This window comes from Pangasianodon hypophthalmus, chromosome 13, assembly GCF_027358585.1.
Source record: "Pangasianodon hypophthalmus isolate fPanHyp1 chromosome 13, fPanHyp1.pri, whole genome shotgun sequence".
Taxonomy (NCBI): domain Eukaryota; kingdom Metazoa; phylum Chordata; class Actinopteri; order Siluriformes; family Pangasiidae; genus Pangasianodon; species Pangasianodon hypophthalmus.
In genome coordinates this window covers 3,328,149-3,346,968 of record NC_069722.1, presented here as the reverse complement: position 1 = coordinate 3,346,968, position 18,820 = coordinate 3,328,149, and the positions used below count along the sequence as shown (strand labels likewise).

Sequence of the window (18,820 nt, the reverse complement as noted above, 5' to 3'; positions counted from 1 at the left end):
ATAAGAATTATAAGCTAAATAATGTAAAGTATGCTATAAATTATAAGCTAATATAAGTATATTAAATGATTATGAAATCATATGCTTATAAGCATTAGGAAATAAGAATTATAAGCTAGTATAAGCATACAAAATAATTTCTAAAATAAACAAAAATATACAAAATAATATCTATAAGCTAAATTCTATAATAAATTAGTCTTATTTATTAAATATTAGCTTATAGATATTATTTATTATTAGTTGACATTGATTAATTATCAAAGTAATGTCATTAAAAACTTTAAATAACAGATTATTATGGAGAAATAATGAGCTATCAAGTCAGAAATAATGACTTAGTGTCTTTAAATACTACGTTATTACATCAAAAATAATGAGATATTAAGTCTTGAACTTGTGCTTCAGGGTTTCTATACTCTTCTTTCTCTCCCTCTGGTGCTTTGTCTTTAATATCTTTTGATTAAAAACCCTCTATTACTTTCTGTCTCTCACTTTCTTTGTCTCTCTTTTTTTCTTTGTGTTTAAAATACTCTAAATTAGTCACCAATATTTCACAGTCTAAAGAAATTTTATATCAGTGTTAATTTTGTTGAAGAAAAATAACATCAACAACCATTTTTTTCCCACAAAAGTAAAACATAACTAAATAAAAAATGAACTTTTCTACTTAAAATACATAACTTTGCTAAGACGAATATACAAAGGAGTTAAAAAAGACAGCAAAAGTTGCTAGCTAGACTGTCGATCTCTGTCGTCTTTGATTAGCGTAATGCTAACACCTCAGAGTTGGAGAAAGACGCCGTGATATTCCTTACTTGTGTGTTAACATTAGCAACCTTTTTGGCTATGGTGACGTTATTTTGTGATAAATTGTTTTATTTTTATCTCCTAGGGGTTAAAAAAAGCCTTTTCTTCAGTATACATTTTGTTAGGCTAATATAACACTAGCTAGCTACAACTAGCATACATTATGACTCCATTAAACGTTAGACTAGCTTGAGAACATTTATTTAGGCTTTAATTTAGGCATCGAAGGACTTAAATTAGGAGATTGTTGCAATTGCTTATTCTGACTATGTTACTAAAATATAGTGGATTAAAACCTTCAGTTTCTTGGACTAAAACTGTTCTAAACAAATACTTACAATAACCAAATGAGTAAAGTGTCACCTCTTTATTTGACAAACAGATTTTCTGATGATCCTGCAATGGAATTTTGGACTGATATCATAATGTAAAGGGTTTTTAATGAATGGGATTTAAAGGAGATGATAACACTTGAGCTCAACATTCATTCATTCAGTGATATTCAGCAAGAGGTTTATCCTGGTCAGAGTCAGGGTGGATCAGGAGCCTATCCCGGGAATACTGGGCATGAGGTCAGGATACACCCTGGATGGGATGCCAGTTCATCACAGCGCACCATTAACATACACACTCTCACATTTAAGCATAGCCAGTCCACCCCTGGCATGTTTTGGGGAGTTGAAAGGAGAGAACCCATAGGAAACCCATACAGATGTGAGGATAACAGGAATCCAAGATCAGGACTGAACCAGGAACCCTGAGTGTGTGAGGCAGTAATGCTACCTGCTGCACCACTGTGCTGCCCTTAAATCCAAATTAGCTGACAAGATTAACACTGCTTTATATCCATTTCTGTCATGTTCCACCTGTGTCACAAAAAACCTTTAATATATGAGGGTGAGTCAAATGAAAACCTTAAAAATGTGACATAAATTAGAATTGAATCAAATTTATTTCTTGAGGAATCCGGACACTTGTTAAGCGTGGAACACTTTGAATAAAATTGAGATTATATATACATACATATATATATATAAACATTTTTGTGACACAGATTTGCAATAAACAATGCAAGAACAAAAAAAAAAATTAAGGTTTTCATATGACTCACCCTTGTATATACATTATATCCATACACATACAGTATATCCATTTTCTCTTGCAGGTATGAATGAGTACAGGTTAATGCATCTCTCTCTCTCTCTCTCTCTCTCTCTCTCTCTCTATGTCTCTTACCCAGAGTGGGTCCAGGCCACTGTCAGTGCAGAGTTTGTCCATCCAGACTCCTTCCCTTCCTGCTCACTCTTCTCCACTTCGCCCAGTAAGTATTCACTACTCAGGCAGGTTTTTTTCTTCACTGCTCCGTCTGAGGGCTGAGGACCGGTCCCACAGCTTAAAATCTTTTTCTTTCATATACACGCACTCTCATACACACACACACACACACACACACATATACACACACTGGAGACTGCAGTCTGAGTGCAGGTTAGTGTGCCGGCCTGTTTAATAGCCTGCTTTCTCTCTCTCTCTCTCTCTCTCTCTCTCTCTCTCTCTCTCTCTCTCTCTCTGCTCTAAAGGGAGGGTGCCAGACTTCTCTCTGTGTGTCTCACACACACTTTCTCTCTTTAATTCTCTTTCTCATGCCAGAAGCCACCCCACCACACACACTTTAAACCCAACAAGCCTTTAACAAGAGAACATGACACTAATGATTCCTAATGTACCTTTATTATACATTAGAAATGATTGTTCTATGTGCTCTGTTTAAGAAATTGTGGCAGTAAAGGAGCTCATTTATCTGTATGTCATGAACAGATTCAACACACATGATAAAAACACACACATACATATATTCACTTCAATTTTTTTTAACCACTAAGGGGCGCTGCAACTGTTTTGTTTAGGTTTATTGACACCACTGATGGTTTCATTACACCTGAACTGCTGAATTTTACTTCAGTTCAAGCTGCTTTACTGGCATCACATTCATGGTACTTGTACACTCATTAGACCAAAGGTTCTCAACCTTGGGGTTGCCTTGATTTTTACCAACCAATATTCATAATGTAGTTTGAGGCATATAAAAATGATTTATGGAATATTTAATAATAATTAAAACTCAAATTATTATTATAAAAATTTATTATCCTTCATTGAATATGGAGTTCCTCTTAAGCCCATTGTACATGAGACCGTAGCAGCCTTTACACCAGACAGATCAACTATTTAAATAAAAATGTGTATTTTTACACACCACAGTCCTGGTTTCTAGCTAGAAAAACTACTACATCCAATATTCATGCTAAGTGTTGCAGTGTACAGTATGTTCATAATCTAAACAGCACATGAGTGTCTGTGGATTAATGCAGCAGTGTGCACTCTGGCATTAAAGTCAAACGTTTGTGAAAGTTCTATCTGCCAGAGGGTGTAGAAGTGAAAATCTCATTGGGTTATCAAACTTTATGTCATTTTTATAATGTTATATTTACCAAACTAGTGCAAGAAAGCACACAGTGACTCCTCAGCCTGACAAATCCTCACTCCATGATGCTCTGGCTGTAAAATGTAATACGTGAACATGATGCGTACCCTGGACCTGCGCCAAAAAAGGTTGAGAACCAAGCTTCTGAAAAGCGTATATCTTAAAAAAAAAACAGAAAAGCGTTTATCTTATCGTCAGCAGATTGACAGTTTGAATCCTGACTATGCCACAGCCATCCGTGGCTGAGAGTCTTGAGAGGAAAATTTGCCGTGCTCTGTGGGCGGGAGCGATGATATACTGTCTCTCTGCTGTCAATCACAGTGATACTGGCCAGTTGTAGTCATCTGTGAACTGGTGTATGTGGAAGAGGGCAGATGGTGCTTTCCTCTGAGTGCGTTATGCTGCTCTGTGATGCAGCAGTTTGAAAATATATGTCTTGGACTAAGCATTTGCTAACTTTCACCCAGTTTGTAGCTGTTGTATGATAAGGGAGAGCTGGCTGGTGAGGGGGAGAAAAAAGGTTGAGAACCCCTGCAGTAGGCCATTTTATCAAGCCTACCAAATAGGTCAGTTTGTTTACTGATTGTAACCCGTCTGCTGCTCTGCACAATGCGTCACCTTTCCTCTACACCATCCACCAGTGGACCCCAGGGGTGGTTTATTCTCAGTACAGTATTGACCCTGATGTGATAGTGTGTGTTTTGGGTGCTGGTATAAGTCGATCAGGTTCAGCAGTGTTGCTGACTTGTGCAGAAACCTGGTGTGAGCTGCACTGCATAGCAAACACTCACTCACTCACTCACACACACACATACACAATGCAAGTGAGAGCGTTCGATCGATGGCATCAAGCCGAGCGTAAAAACCTCCACCTTTAGCCAACATGATGAAACATTCGGCCTTGACCAAGAAACCTCTCTGTGCCAAAGGTGTAGTGCCAAATCTAACATCTAACTCACTTGGAGGACACGTGCGGTGATTCCATCCAAATTTCGAAAAGGCTGACAAGTAAAATGGGAACAAAAGAGTGTTTCCATCACATCCATTTAATTTTCATCCAATCAATCGTGCTACTGTTGACATTTTTAAAAAAAAGCCTATGTAGTCCAATTACTTAATTCTGCATCAGTTCAGAGTCTCTCAAGCGAGATTCATTATAAGGAATAAGGAAGAAAATTAAATGTTCCATGAAATCACTAAATCTTTAAGATTGTACTATGACTCTGAATGAGTGCTTTATTAAAGGCGAGTTTACAGCTAGATCTTTATTTCCAAAAAAGAAAAAAAAAGAAGTCAGAACCATTTCTCAATTTACGTAATACTTATTTCTTACTTAGATTTTGCTCATTGTAGAGCATTTAATAAGATATTCTTCATTCTAGAGCATTTAATTTGAACCCATTTCCTGAAATTCTAACCAAAAATATTAATATGGTGTGTTCAAAAACTTTTGATTGATAGTTTACCATCAAAATACATCATAGACAGACAAGAATGATTCCCAACCTCACTTCAGGTCCAAATTAGAAACAGATCAAACAGGCCAATTTTTTTTTGCCATAATTCCCTCAGGAATAATGCATACTGTATTACAGTCAGCTGTAGCCTCCTTGAGTCGTAATCATATGACCATCTGGAAAATATTACTTCTTGCTAAACAGTTGACTGTGTTCAGCTGTGTAGCTGCATTTACATCCTGCTGCTTATGTTCATTTTCAAAACCTAATTTACAACCTATGTAGTTATTTGCTTATATTTTTATTTTTTATAGACCAATTATGAAATATTTTTCTGAAAATATTTTAATAAGCTGGTGGAGAAAATGAAAAAAAGTGAAAAGTGGTTGGAAAAAAAGGAGAGAAAATGGGTGGGTGAAGGAGCAGGACAGCTGGATGAATGAATGAATGATAAAAATGCAATTTTAGTCACAGTTTCATCAGTTTCATTCTGGTTTAAATTGAAAAGGTTAAGGGGAGGTTGAGGTTTTCTCAGTTATGGTGTGAGTGTATGAGATCACGTAGCAGTAAGAGGATCGGAAGCTCCCTTGTTTGAATCATTCAGCGGAAGACAATAGAAGATTGAATGCTGTCTGTGTATGTGGCATTGTGTAATGAGTCTCACTCATACGCATGTCCAGAAGTTTATTAGTGAAGGCACAATGACATTGTCCAAAACGCAAAACCACAGCCAACTTCCAAAAAAAAAAACACCCCATCGTGAGATCACAAAGACTGAAAGGTGAGCCAAAGGCAAAAGTGTATAAAGAGTGCAAGGCCAGACGTCAGAGAGTCCTGTCAGTCAGAGAGACTCTAATCAATCGTCGGCTTTATTAAGTAGTTTAAAATGGGTGTACTTTTACTTCAGTATGTGCTGAAACAATACTTTTGGCCACTTAAGAATGTTTTTTTAGTTAAACTGTTTAATTCGACTTTTTGTAATTAATGCTTATGTATAAGACTAGACTAGTCTTTGCATAAAAATGCTGTTCATTTTACAGAAAATTATTAATACGCATAAATATTACAGGGAAAGTGCAAAATTATAATTCAGTATAATGTTCAGTATTGTAAATTTTAGCATAAAATGTTTAAAAACATAAATTCCACAATAAGTTAGAAATTAAACTGTATATTTAATAAATATAATTAAAAAAATCATTTTGTATTTGAGTAATTGGTTTTTTACATTTTGTATTTTTGTATTTCACCTCACTGTTTTATATTGCTCAAATGTATGGCAGTGTATGGCAAATGTAAGGCAGATAATGAAAAGTGAAAAAAGTTTTTTAAAATAACTTCTGCTTAAATGTTAAATCTCTGACTGCACTACTACGTCTGGGATGCACTATGTGGTATAAAACCTCAAATGAATAACATATACGTCTAGACCAAAGTGTAAGTGACACAGTCTCAGCACAGTGGTGTGTATTATATACAAAGTACTATATTTATGAAATGCTAATGTCTCCATACGAGGTCATTTTTAGGAGCAGCAGTTGAAAGAAGCATCTCCGTGGGGCAAGAAATACAGAAAAACACCCCCAAAAAACTGTCAAACTAATTTTTTTCAAATTTATAGGAATCTCTGCACCCACTGGACCACATTGTGTCTTTAAATTTGATAGCAATAAAACTGTAACATTTATTTTAAACTTCCCAATCTATCTTATCTTAGTCTAACCAATATAAACAATCCTGATAGAGATGGGAGTGTATATAAGAGATAGAGGGAATGAGACACCACTAACATTTTCTGTAATATAAAAGTGATCTACAAAATCATTTTTAATGTTCGTTAGAGTCTAAACTAAGCACATAGTGCCATGCTTATGCTCTTAATTGCAGTGTGTGTGTGTGTGTGTGTGTGTGTGTGTGTGTGGTTTGTGCATTGGCGAGACGGAGCGGCAGTGGTAAACCAGACACTGCTCACCTCCACATCCTTTCACTAAATCCTTTCAGAAAACCCCAGTCTAGTCAAAATGATGATGTTGGTTTAGTCTTCAGTTCCCAGACTGTGTGTATATATAGATAAGACAGGAATCAAGTTAAAACAGATATCTTAAAGAGTGTGTGTGTGTGTGTCTTTGTGAAATAGAGAGAAAAGAAAGATTTAAAAAGAAATGATACAGTCTGGCTGATTCAACCCACATCAGATGGCTTTGCTGAGTCAATTCTACAGCCTGTGTCTCTGGACTCTGTAATTGACTTGGATTCTAGAGATTTGAACTCTGGACTAGCCCCGAGTAGTTCTGGATCCTACAGGTTAGGACTCCAGATTTAACTGAGACACTACAGTTTAGGAATCTAGTTTTGGCTTGGTATGCTGGATTTGACTGGGAGACTACAGTTTGGGATGCTAGACTCGACTAGGGTGTAAAACGTGGGACTCTGGACCCTATAGCTTGGGGCTCCAGACTAGACTTGGACACCTCGGCTTAGGTTTCCGGATTTGACTCATACACTACAACTTGGGAATCTAGAATTGATTAAGATTTTATGGCTTGGATGTGTAGACTTGACTCAGACTCCACACACTGAGGCTCTGGACTTAACTCAGACTCTATACCTTGGGTCTCTAGACATGACTCAGACTATGCAGCTTGGGTTTCTGGACTTGACTCAGACCACTGCTGCAGCCTCTGTATTGGCTCAGATTATACGAATTGGGACTGTGGATTGGACTAAGATTCTTTGGCTTGGGACTCTGACCTGATTCAAACTCTATGTCTTGAGAATCTTGAGTTGATTTGGAGACTAAAGTTTGAGATTCTGGACTCAACTCAAAGTCTAGAGCTAGGGACTCTGGACCCTGTAGCTTGGAGCTCTAGAATGCTGAAGTTGAATGCTACAGCTTGGGACTCTGGACTTGACTCAGATTCTATAGCTTGAAATTCTTGCATTTGACTCAGAATCTATGGCTTGAGTCTGAAACACTGAGGCTTGGGACTCTGGACTTGGCCCAGACTTTATGGCTTATATCTCTGGACTTGACTCAGGCACTATAGACTTGACTTGGAAGCTCTGGATTTAACTACTGGTTGCAACGCTGTACTTGACTCAGATCCTACAGCTAAGGGCTCTGGACTCAACTCAGATACTTCAACTTGGGAATCTGGACTCAACTCAGATGCTACATCTTGGGACTCTGGACTCAGACTGGGTTACACTGTTTGGGACTCGTCACAGACTTTACTGTTTCAATCAAAAGGAAGTGGCTCAGGTTATGTGGCTTGGGACTCTGGACTTGACTCAGACTATATGGCTAGGAGCTCTGCACTTGACTCAGACTCTACAGTTGGGGTCTAGACTTAATACAGATTCTGTGGCTTGGGACTAAGGACTCGACTCAGACACAACAACTTGGGACTCTGGACTCGACTCCCTATAGCTTGGGGCTCTGGACTCAACTAAGGAACTACAGTTTGGGACTCTAGACTTATCTCAGACTCTGTAGCTCAGGACTTTGGACTTAACTCAAACTATACAGCTTGGGACTCCGGACACAGTGTCTATAACTTGGGGCTCTGCGCTTAACTCAGGCACTACAGGTTGAGACTCTAGACTTAACTCATACTCTATGGCCTCTGGAATTGACATTATGCTACTTTAAAGCAGGAATTGCATTCCCTATGTTAGTGGGCTACATGTTTTTTCACTGTAGAGAATAGGGAGTCAGGTGGCAGTTTCAGTGGAAACACCCAGGAAGAAAATGTATACGCTTACTCACCACATCAGTCTAAAACAGTCAGACTGGGATTTTAAACTAAAGCACAAAATAACTAAATGGAAATATGATTCTTTTTTGTGATTGATGTATTGTGTAAACATGCACATTATAACAAAATGAATCCATAATAACCATCACAGTCAAATCTGGAAGAATTACGAGTGACTGCAAGTCTCACTGAGATGCAATGGTGTCATAAAAGAAGTTTTGTTTTGCTCAAGGCTTGTTATCTTAGCAACCAAATGTGAAGTTTTATTTGATGTGGTTGCATTATGAATACTCTCTTTTCAATAGCAGGTAGTTATACACACACGTCCCACCCAGAAAGAGCACCCCAACTGTGATAAAGGATTAGCTGTTCAGACAGTATAGCCTGTAATCAGCTTTAAATAAGTGCTAATGTTCCTCCACCAAGTCATTTACTATATTTTACTCTACATTTTTCATCAGCTCACCAGATTTGCAGTCTTCTTGATGATCTGAAGTGCTTTTATAAAAGAAATGCAACATTTTCCCAATGACCTAAAATGGAGCAATCTTCTGAAAAAAAATGGAGTGTACAGTCTTTGAAGTGCACGTCTGGACATATTTAGCTAAATTATTGCCAGACTTTGATCTGTATCACATATTTATCTTTCTCTCCTCTCTTCTACCTCTTTACATCTAAAATCCTCAGTGATATGTTTTGCACCGATCATTACCAAGCATAAAAACACGTTTGTTGTGACTGTTTAAAAAGCTGTACTTGGGGACGGGAAAGTTGTTGTGTTTAAAACACCTTACCAAAGAAACATTTGCGGGTGAACACACTGCTTCGTAAACCAGCCACTGGACATGAGGCAGGGATCTGTTCTGGATGGGATGCCAGTCCATCGCAGAGGCCAGTCCATCGCAGAGGCCAGTCCATCGCAGCAAGCTCAAGCTTGGGACCCAGAAGTCTCAAGGCAACCACACTGACAAAAACAAAAGACCAAAAAAAGCATGAAGTGTCACCACTGTGGAATAGCAGGTCAGACAAAAAGCACAGGGCAACTCAGAGATCCATGAGTGTTGGAAAGTTTGGGAAGATGGGGATGATTCCAAGGGGCCAACTGCAGGTTGGGTTGAGCCACAGAGAAGAATGATTGCTGATTGCATGATGGCCCACAGCCATATCATAACCTATCAGGAGCCCTAAAATTTCTACTATCCAGGGATCAGGACACAGATGATATAGATGTAAAAACATCAGAAACAATCTCCACCACTGAATTTCCCATTCAACAAGAAAACTAATCCCTCTCTACAGCTTCTGCTAGCGGCCTGAAAAGCTGAGATTTGATGCAACCAACAATCTCTATGATACTGGAGCAGAATTAACTACTGTATGGAAGCATGCAAACAAAATACAACTACCTTTGAGTTGTGAATGAAGGGGACATATCCTCGAGGACATATCCTTAACAAAGACACATAATTGGGTGTTCCTGTGAAAAATGCATTTTACCCCCAAGCAACATCTCCCCTGACTACAGGGAAGTTGTCAGGTTTCCAAAGATAATTACAAATGTAAAGAAAGCAAGCCATGACAGATGTAGTACAGGATACAAGTTCAGAAATAAAATGAAAAATAAAATTACTAAAAGGGACAAGGGTTGCGTATTCACTGTCACCCACTAACTAAAGAACATATATTTACATATAATCCTTTTAATTCCCATGAAAAAAAAAAAAGAATAAAAAAGCACTAGTAAAACAAGAGCATGAAACAGGAATTTAAAATGCTTTCAGACGGTCTTTGTGATGCACCTGCGTAGAGAATCACACTCACATAGAGAAATACCAGAAAGGCCCCCCACACTGTTTGTGCATGATTGAGACGGCTTCATGACAGATTCACAAAGAGGTTTGGAGTTCGGCCAGACTTTTCAGAAAGTATCACAAAGATTCCTGAAATATTTAGCCCTTGACGGATAGATAAGGATAAAATGGTAAACCGATTCAACAAAGTATGTTGGAATCTAGGTTCATGTTGACGTTCACATTCACGGGGTTGAAGCAGTGTACTGTAAATATGGAGTTTGTTTGATTTCTGCGTTTCAACTTTTCTCTTAAGGTTATTCTTGAGGTGTTTTACATAACCGTTTAACTATCGCCACCTACTGGCCTGGTGGCTCATGTGAGTGTTTTCAAATTGGTGTTGCATATTAGTGTGGACGTATTTCAGAAAAAGTAGGGTTCTAATCTATGTTTTCAATATATGTGTGTAGGGGGAAGGGGGGACAGGGCCCCAGTAATAGCTGTAGCACATAAACAGTTTCATAAAACAATAAAATGAGTCATTATTTTAAAAAATGTACAATTCCTCATTCAAACTTGGAGTCTCAAAAACCTGAGTCTCTGTTGTGCTGGGAGCAACTGGTGCCTGCAGGGATTCTCCCACTCTGATTAACAATTACTTAGCTCCACTTTGCACAGTTACAGAACGTAAGTTTAAATAAAAAGAAAAAAGATAAAAGGAAACAGGGATGCACACCTTCACTTTAAAGATACGCTTTATTTTGATGTTCTGCAACTGGCCAGTCTGATTCATCTTTAATTATATAGCATGACATCCAACTGTGGGACTGCATGCTCCAAGAGTAAATATGCAGCAACAGCAGAAATGTATTTAATTATGTTTTTCTTTATATTACATTATGTATATATGAATAGCAAACTCCCTGAGATGACATGAGGAAGAAATCTTGAGAGGAACCAGATCCCAAAGGGAACCCATCCTCTTCTGGGTGTCTTCAGATAATGTGATTATACAGTTGTATAAGAGTAAAGTCAAACAGTACTATTTGTGCTGAAAGGATGTTCAGTATGAGCAGATTGTGAATAAGAGTGCTGGGATGTGCAACAGGACCTTCAGATTACAGCAGCAGCAGTTCTTAGGTACAAGTCTACAGCATCCAGGTGAGATTAAACACTGAAGCAAGAGTAGGAAACTGTTTCTGAGTCTATGTTTAAGTCTTAGGTTAACCATGTAGGACCAAACACAGCAGCAGGCAATGAGTGACGAGTGCAAGAACCTCCTAGCAGAAGTATTGGGATGAATCAGGCATGCTATAGCATCAAATTAACAATATGAGTATTTCAGATTTGTTTATCATGGTAACATCTCTCCTAAAGGAAATATAAAGCCTTAAAGGAAGTAGTATGACTGAAATGTTCCAAAAAATAAATTACTGCACAATAGCGTATTACACTCCACCATCAGGCTGATGCAGGTTCAGTATGGATGGATGGATGGATTGATGGATGGATAATAAACCTTTCTGCCAAATCTGGTGGTTACCTGCTAGAGTTTTTGCAAGAAAAAAAAAAAAAAAGAAAAATCCAAACTAGCCAAGAAGGTTCTGGCTGTATCCGATTGCAGACCTTTCCATAAGGAGAACTCCACCGTTTCTGGAACTGTGACTGTTCTGTAAAATAACAGAAGAGACACAGACACTGTCTATGGAGACATCAAGCAAAAGCATAGTGACACACCAAATATGGATGTTTTGGAGACTGAATATGATGTTAAAATGAATGTCGCTTAATTAAACCAAGTGCAGCAGTCACACCAAAACACTACAGCCATGTTCTTGAAGTTTCATTGGTTCTGACGCAAAAACTCTGATACAATACATTCCTATTAGCTACAATTACAGGTTTGTATAAGTTTGCCATTTTTTTAAAGATTGCATTTGACCAATTAGCAATGTTTAGTATGGCGAGTTCCGCCCAGTCATCCCTGTTCTGCAGAAAAGTTCTCACTCTGAAACAAGAATTAAAACCAGCCTTGGTCCCTGCAATGGAAATACTCCTCAGGTTCCTGAAAAAGTCTCACAGTGGAATTTAAAACGGAAACCACACATCAATTACGTCTTGTCCAATAATAAGCAAGCATGTAATCACTTGTTTCATCAGTTTATGTAACCTTCTTATGAATTGTGGGAAAAAGACTATGTGTAACACCATCACAGTAAATTTCCTGATGGTCTAAATTTTCAAACTTGCGGTCTTTCACTCTCGCCGTCTGACCGCAACTGTCTGTTAAATCTGTGCAGAATGCTCACGGGTCACACACCAGTATGTCTGGAAACACACTCAGCTTCTCCAGACTTGACTGCAGTCTGCTGCAAAAACACAATGGAGCTCTCAGTTTGGGACGAAAACCAGGCCGCCGAGGCACAATGACATAATTTAAGTATCAAAAAATATTATAATATTGGGAATTGTAGTTAATTCTAGTGATGTGCGAGCTCTGTGTTTTTCAAAGTTGCTTCCAGGAAGCCTAGCCCTGAGTTAGGTGTTTTTTTTTTCACAAAAGTTATTGCAGTGTTTAAAATCATAACCCCCCATTATCTATATAAATTATTTTTTTATTGCTGAGTTCTTATGGATGTTCTTCTGTTTGACTCGTCACTTGAATCAAATAGGTTGTACATTTTTCTTTTGCATTTCAAGGAAAACACTCTGAAACATCAAATATCTTTTAAAATAAGTTTATTTTGAAGTATTTATGATGTGTTTAGCTATTCTTTTGCTCCATTATTGGTTGATGCTGTATTTTCATTATCCTGTGAGAACTTAGTGGTTGTGTGCTGCACTGATGTCACAGAGGGACATTGTTATTGGTAGCACAGTTTCAGCGGTGTTTATTAGGGAAAAAAAAGTTTAAAAGATTCCAAACAGAGGAAAAGAGCAAGAACTTCTTTTCTCAATCACCTTTTTCCAGTGACGTTTAATGTAATATTACTGAGAAATCCAGTATAGAAGTAGTGGAGACACTGGTGCAACTGTTGGACTCAAAGTCCCAGAATGCAGTGCAGCTTTACGATGGAGTTTTACCCACTGGGTTGCAGTAGAAACTTGTCTCGGCTAGTTAGCGATCTATGACATGACAAGCACAATGGCACTGATGGCAGTATTAGCATGCAAGTAGAAGCTTTTGCAGCTGCTCTGTTTGGTTCAGGATTAAAGCGCTGCTGCATCACTCTCTTTAGGTAGAGATGAAGTGAGAGCTAAATCCCACTGCACCAATATCAGCAGGCAGTCCAAAGGCATTGAGTTGACCAAAAAGAAATTCAAAATTTTATTATGCAATAACTCTTGGATGCTGTTATGGCTCATCTCCTTTTTTGTTGTTCCAGACTTCTTTTCTTTGTGATTCTTTTACAATCTCCAAGTATTAATAGTTGCACTAAAAGTGACTAGTGGATGGATGTACATTAATTTGAGACATGGCCAGGTTGTTTCACACATGCTGCTCAGATTGTCTACATTTTTTTTGTTAGTTTTTGCTAAGGTGTAGAGAGTTTTAAAGACATTTCTATTTTATCACGCTCATTTACACTTAAAAAGCTTCTTCTCTGAACGCTCATCTCAGCAATCTCACCAGTTGAACAGCCCTAAAGATGGCAGCAGAGTTTCAACTAAGGGAAAATGAAGGGTGGCGAGGTGGATGAGAGTAGATACCAGGGTACTGTATCACTCAGAGGCTCATGTTTTCCATGCAGTCTGCAAGTTCTCTAAATTTATTATAGATTTATAGTTGCATGGGTTTCCAAGTTTTGTTGATTTTTTTTAACTCATTCTCAAGGGTTTCAATTCTCAGCAACAGTAATTTAGCTGAGAATTCAATAATTCTCTATTTAAATGTACAATTAATTCTCCAGTTTTCATTCATTTTTGTATTGTCTATATTAATGTACGCATTTTATCATATTTTTAAAATAGAATAAATACAAAACCCCCACATTGTTTCAGTATTAATCAGGTGATTTATTATTTAGCTATTTATTAGATTATATGTATATGTGCACCTAGCATTGAAGAAAGACAAAATAATAGATTATGCTGTGGTATTTGTCCTTTTCGCAGAATTGGAGAGCATCTGAGGAATGAAATACTGAAGGAGTTGATGGCAGGATGAGATCTACAGGGAATTATGGCATACTGTAGACAAGCCGTTTTAGGCCAATAGCCTTTAAAGCTGATTTTTTTTTTTTTAATTAAATGGTAAATGTGTGTTGATAAGAATAAAAACTGTTGAATAACCATTATTTTATTTTCAAAGTGACACAGAGAGAAAGCTTCAGTAACAGGAGAAGAAGCATACAACCATTAAAAAAAAACATTAAACTCTCCACTTGCCTTCTTTCTAAACCAGAATATGCTCAAGCAGAGGTATTTTTTAAAATCCCACTTCTGACTGTTCCCCAAGGAATTCTAATCAATCTCCTGCAGTTATTATTTTCAGCTTCATTCAAATTATAAGCTTATTTGCACAATTTAGATGTTTTGCTCAGATCAGCTGTGTGTGTCTTGACGGTTCATATGCGTAACCCATATCTGTCTGTAATATGATCTCACCAAAACGTCTCACATGCTCACATCAATTTCTTTGGCAATTGTTTTGAACAGGTTCCTTCCAGTTTTGCTTGAATTACTTGAGTTAATTACTAATTTCCCTATCCTTCCCAGCTGTTGCTGTTCTTCATTATTGTTTTGCTGTGCTGCAACACTGGGTAATGGCTGTAACAGTGTGAAAAAAACCACATGAACTGTTATCTGACTCTTCTTATTCATGTCGCATGGCCACATATCGGATATGTATCTGATCTAGGAATACATAGAAAAGTGGCTCAGATCTGATTTGAAAAGATCTGATTTTTGTGTTCTAGAAAAATCAGAAATGTGTCACATTAAGGCAGAAAATTGGATTTGTATCACTTTAGCCTTTTGATATGAATGTTTGTACCTCCCTGCAACATTTCCTAAAATATCAGCAAATTAGTCATTTAAACCAGAGCAACTCTGACCAGAATAAAGCAGTTCCTGCAGATGAATTAATAAACAGATGCCATTTGTTAACGAATGTGGTCTTTATCTGTCACACCACGCAAGCTTCATATCTGACCATAAAGCAGTCACTCGAAGTTGGGAAAGTGTTAGAGATGTGAGTGTATTCAGTGCATTTCTCACTTACTACTCTATCAGTAATTAAATACACTGTAATTATATATCATTGGAACAGTCCTAGGGTGATAATGATTTTGGGAACTACATTTGTTTTCTTTCTCTATCTCTAATAGGATGAAGATAATGATAATCTGGTTGATCTGGAGATGTTTATGAGTTTTGAGGAATTAGGAACCTCAGACCTTCAGAAACTCAGTTATGACCACAAAGAGGAATTTAAATCCAAACCAAAGACACAGGATGTTCACAAAAAGTGTGCAGTTCCATGTTTATGTGCTGAGCATATCTAGGTTATAGTTCAACTAAAGCCCTCTGCTATTCAGGGAGATCAGATTTCTTTGCAGAGTTAAAAGCAAAGAGCCTTCCAGCAACTTTCTGGAGAAAGAGAAATGCATTTATCTGAAGGAGTACATAGACAGTTTAATAGATTCTTTTAATTTGTTCACGTATAGAAGAGGAGTTGGGAAGAAATACAGTGTGGTGGTAAAGAGTTTCACCTCGTTTCTACAAGTGGCATTTTAACTGTTTTTGCAGAACCCTCATCCAGCATTAACTATCACTTCCAGGGACGGCTGGTGTAAATGCACTAGCAGGACTAAGCCCTGCTGTCTTTCAAAGATAAAAAGACATCAGTGTCGATTGATTATATAGGGTTTTGACATTGACAATAGTATGAAGAAGCGAGAAGTGAGGCTGGGGCTGATTTCTTTCTAACCCAGACTGTAGATTCATGCAACCTATCAGTGGCAATTGTGTCAGGTGACTACACAGAGTGGCACGTCCCTTAGATTTGATCTCCATTTGGGCTGATAGTTTTCACTGTAATGACTTAGATTTGATCTCCATTTGGGCTGATAGTTTTCACTGTAATGAACGTGAGCAAGGTCGATTATTTACAGTCATCCCTATTTTTTTTGTCCAGAATCTTTTGGGCAGGAACTAGATTAAACTAAGCATACAGTGTCCATTGAAAGTACAGATTGCAGAAAATGACAGATGACAGAACTGTAAGTTTGTAACTGTAAGTTTAGTGTTTTTTGATCTTGGAAACACAGCATGAACACAGGCATTACTGAATTAAAAATCTTAAAGTATAAATCAAGATCACTTCATAATATATTACTCAACACTAAAGGTTTTGTTGTCAAGCTGTCGTTAGATATAAGGTTTTAGCCTCCCATCTAATAACACAACCAGAATCACTGATCATTTCATTTTCATTTCCAAAAATTATTAGCACATACCATAACATGTCTTATGCTGTTGGATAGGGCTGAACTGATAAGTGTAATGGTTATCTTAAACAGAAGGGAGGTCAATACTTGTTTGCATATTATATTTGCATATTAATTTAATTAATTGTATAAGAAACTATATAAAAAGAAATAATTTTTGAACAGTTGGATTATGTTCTTAAAATAAATTTGTATTGATGGGGGCCAGCAGTGACAGCATGGTGGAAGAAAAGAGCTATCTGCCCTCTTCCACATACATGAGCTCACAGATGCCCACAACTGGCCTCTGTGACTGTAAGGGGAGAGAGGAATATGTCCCTTCCACAGACAGCATTTCCTCTCTAGGACTCCTGGAAGTTTGTTTTTAATCCGATTCATATGAGAGCTGAAGATGCTAATCTGGTAGTTATATAAGCTTCCCTTGCCTGTTAGATACAGTAGCCATGTAGCTCCAGTACAAAAAATAATCCAAATACCAAACATGTTATTGGTTGAATGATGACATTCGAGTTAATGGGGAACAGTGTGTACATTTTCTTTTTGCCTGAATCCTTCCTTACATATTATGTTCTATGACTTCTGTAAGTCCTTGTTTACCCACTCCAGCTGCTCTATGGCACACAGCTAAAAATGCATGCTGCATATCAGTGAATATGTTTGAGTCCACTGATCTACCTTGATTACACGTTATACATGTCAGTCAATATATACTAAATAAAGCACTTAATGATGTAGTGGGAAATTAGACCAGATGGTCGTTGCTATGGAGGCAGTGGATTCGCTCTGAATTATGGCTCTCCAGAGATAACAAGGAGTCATTCAGTGTATAATGGTGAATTATGCAAGGGTTGTGGATAACTATGAGATTTTGACATGGACTTCTCCTAGTTTTAAAGTAGTCAGCTGCATCAGAAAGAAAATAGCCAAGCAGGTTTGAGAAGCTGGGCATATTTCAAAACAGTTCTATGTGTAGACTAAATGAGCAAGTTAGCTGATATTACATAAATTTGTGCATAGTGTCATAAAGAGCTACCTAAGCTATTTAGCTTGGTGTTCTAAGCTAAGGCTTCTCAACCTTTTTGCACAAACAACCCCAAATTACCATTATATATTTTCTGCAACTCTTGGCATTTTGGTCTCTCTCTCCATTATTTACGATCATGCCTGTAAATCACATTCAATAAATGTTTTGGCATATTTTCCTTTTCCTTTTCTTGACTTCTGTTGTTCCACTGAATCAGCATCACTTGATGATGTCGAGGACCTAGCGGAGGTAGACAGATTAAGAAATTTGCCTGTTTTTGTCTAGTGCAAAGTGTTAGGGTAGCGAAATAGATTAAAATAGCATGTGGTTCGTTTGAATGCATCTCTAAGTAACATTTTAAAATAGCACTGCTTAAAGTTTGAGCAATATTCATAATATTCATTTGTAAAATTCATGGGAAAATGTGTGAATTACTGTGACAATCGCATCTGAAATTTTCAGTGGATAAATTTTCTACCTTGTTGATGCTTGGTGGATTGGAAAGCTTGGCTAATCTGTTAGCTATCGTGTCCTATCTGTCTTGCCAATATTACAGAGTACTGCTCTGCTAACTAACGGGGGCTACTCATCCACTAGTAATGCTTAGCTTCAGAGTAGCTAGAATGATGTTTAGAATATTGTAATGAGAGTTTAGCTGGCTAGTAAATATAAACACAGGAATACATTACTACTCATGTACGTGTGATTATGTGTGTGTTCTTGTGTCACGACAGATTTTGTTAGGGCCCCACAGACTGGTCTGCTGTTACTACACAAGCACTGCAACACTGCTGCATCTGAAGCCTTACCAAATATCCTGCATAAACTTCCTTCTTTCTACAATCCCTTCTGCTTTGAGTTATGACAGAGAATGTAGTTAACAAGTAACCTCCAGCTTTGCGTCATTCATGCCTAAATCGTTACACACTCACCTCAAAGGGCATTGTTTTGTACATAACTAATAATCATCTAAAGCACTTCTGACGTTAGGCTGAGTGACATCAAACTATGTACTGAACCAGAAAGCGATTTGGCTTCAAGATG

General features: G+C 37.6%; 1 protein-coding gene across 1 annotated transcript in view; it reads right to left on the bottom strand.

Moving 5' to 3' along the window:
* The window catches only part of LOC113528556 (multidrug resistance-associated protein 1), a 34,194-nt gene extending 31,850 nt beyond the window's left edge, over nt 1-2,344 (bottom strand). Inside the window, exon 1 of the mRNA XM_034310007.2 lies at nt 2,047-2,344. Within this exon, the coding sequence (XP_034165898.2) occupies nt 2,047-2,088 (42 nt within the window). The 5' untranslated portion in view covers nt 2,089-2,344. The remainder of the gene's footprint in view (nt 1-2,046) is intronic.
* Between the last annotated feature and the right edge of the window lie 16,476 nt (nt 2,345-18,820).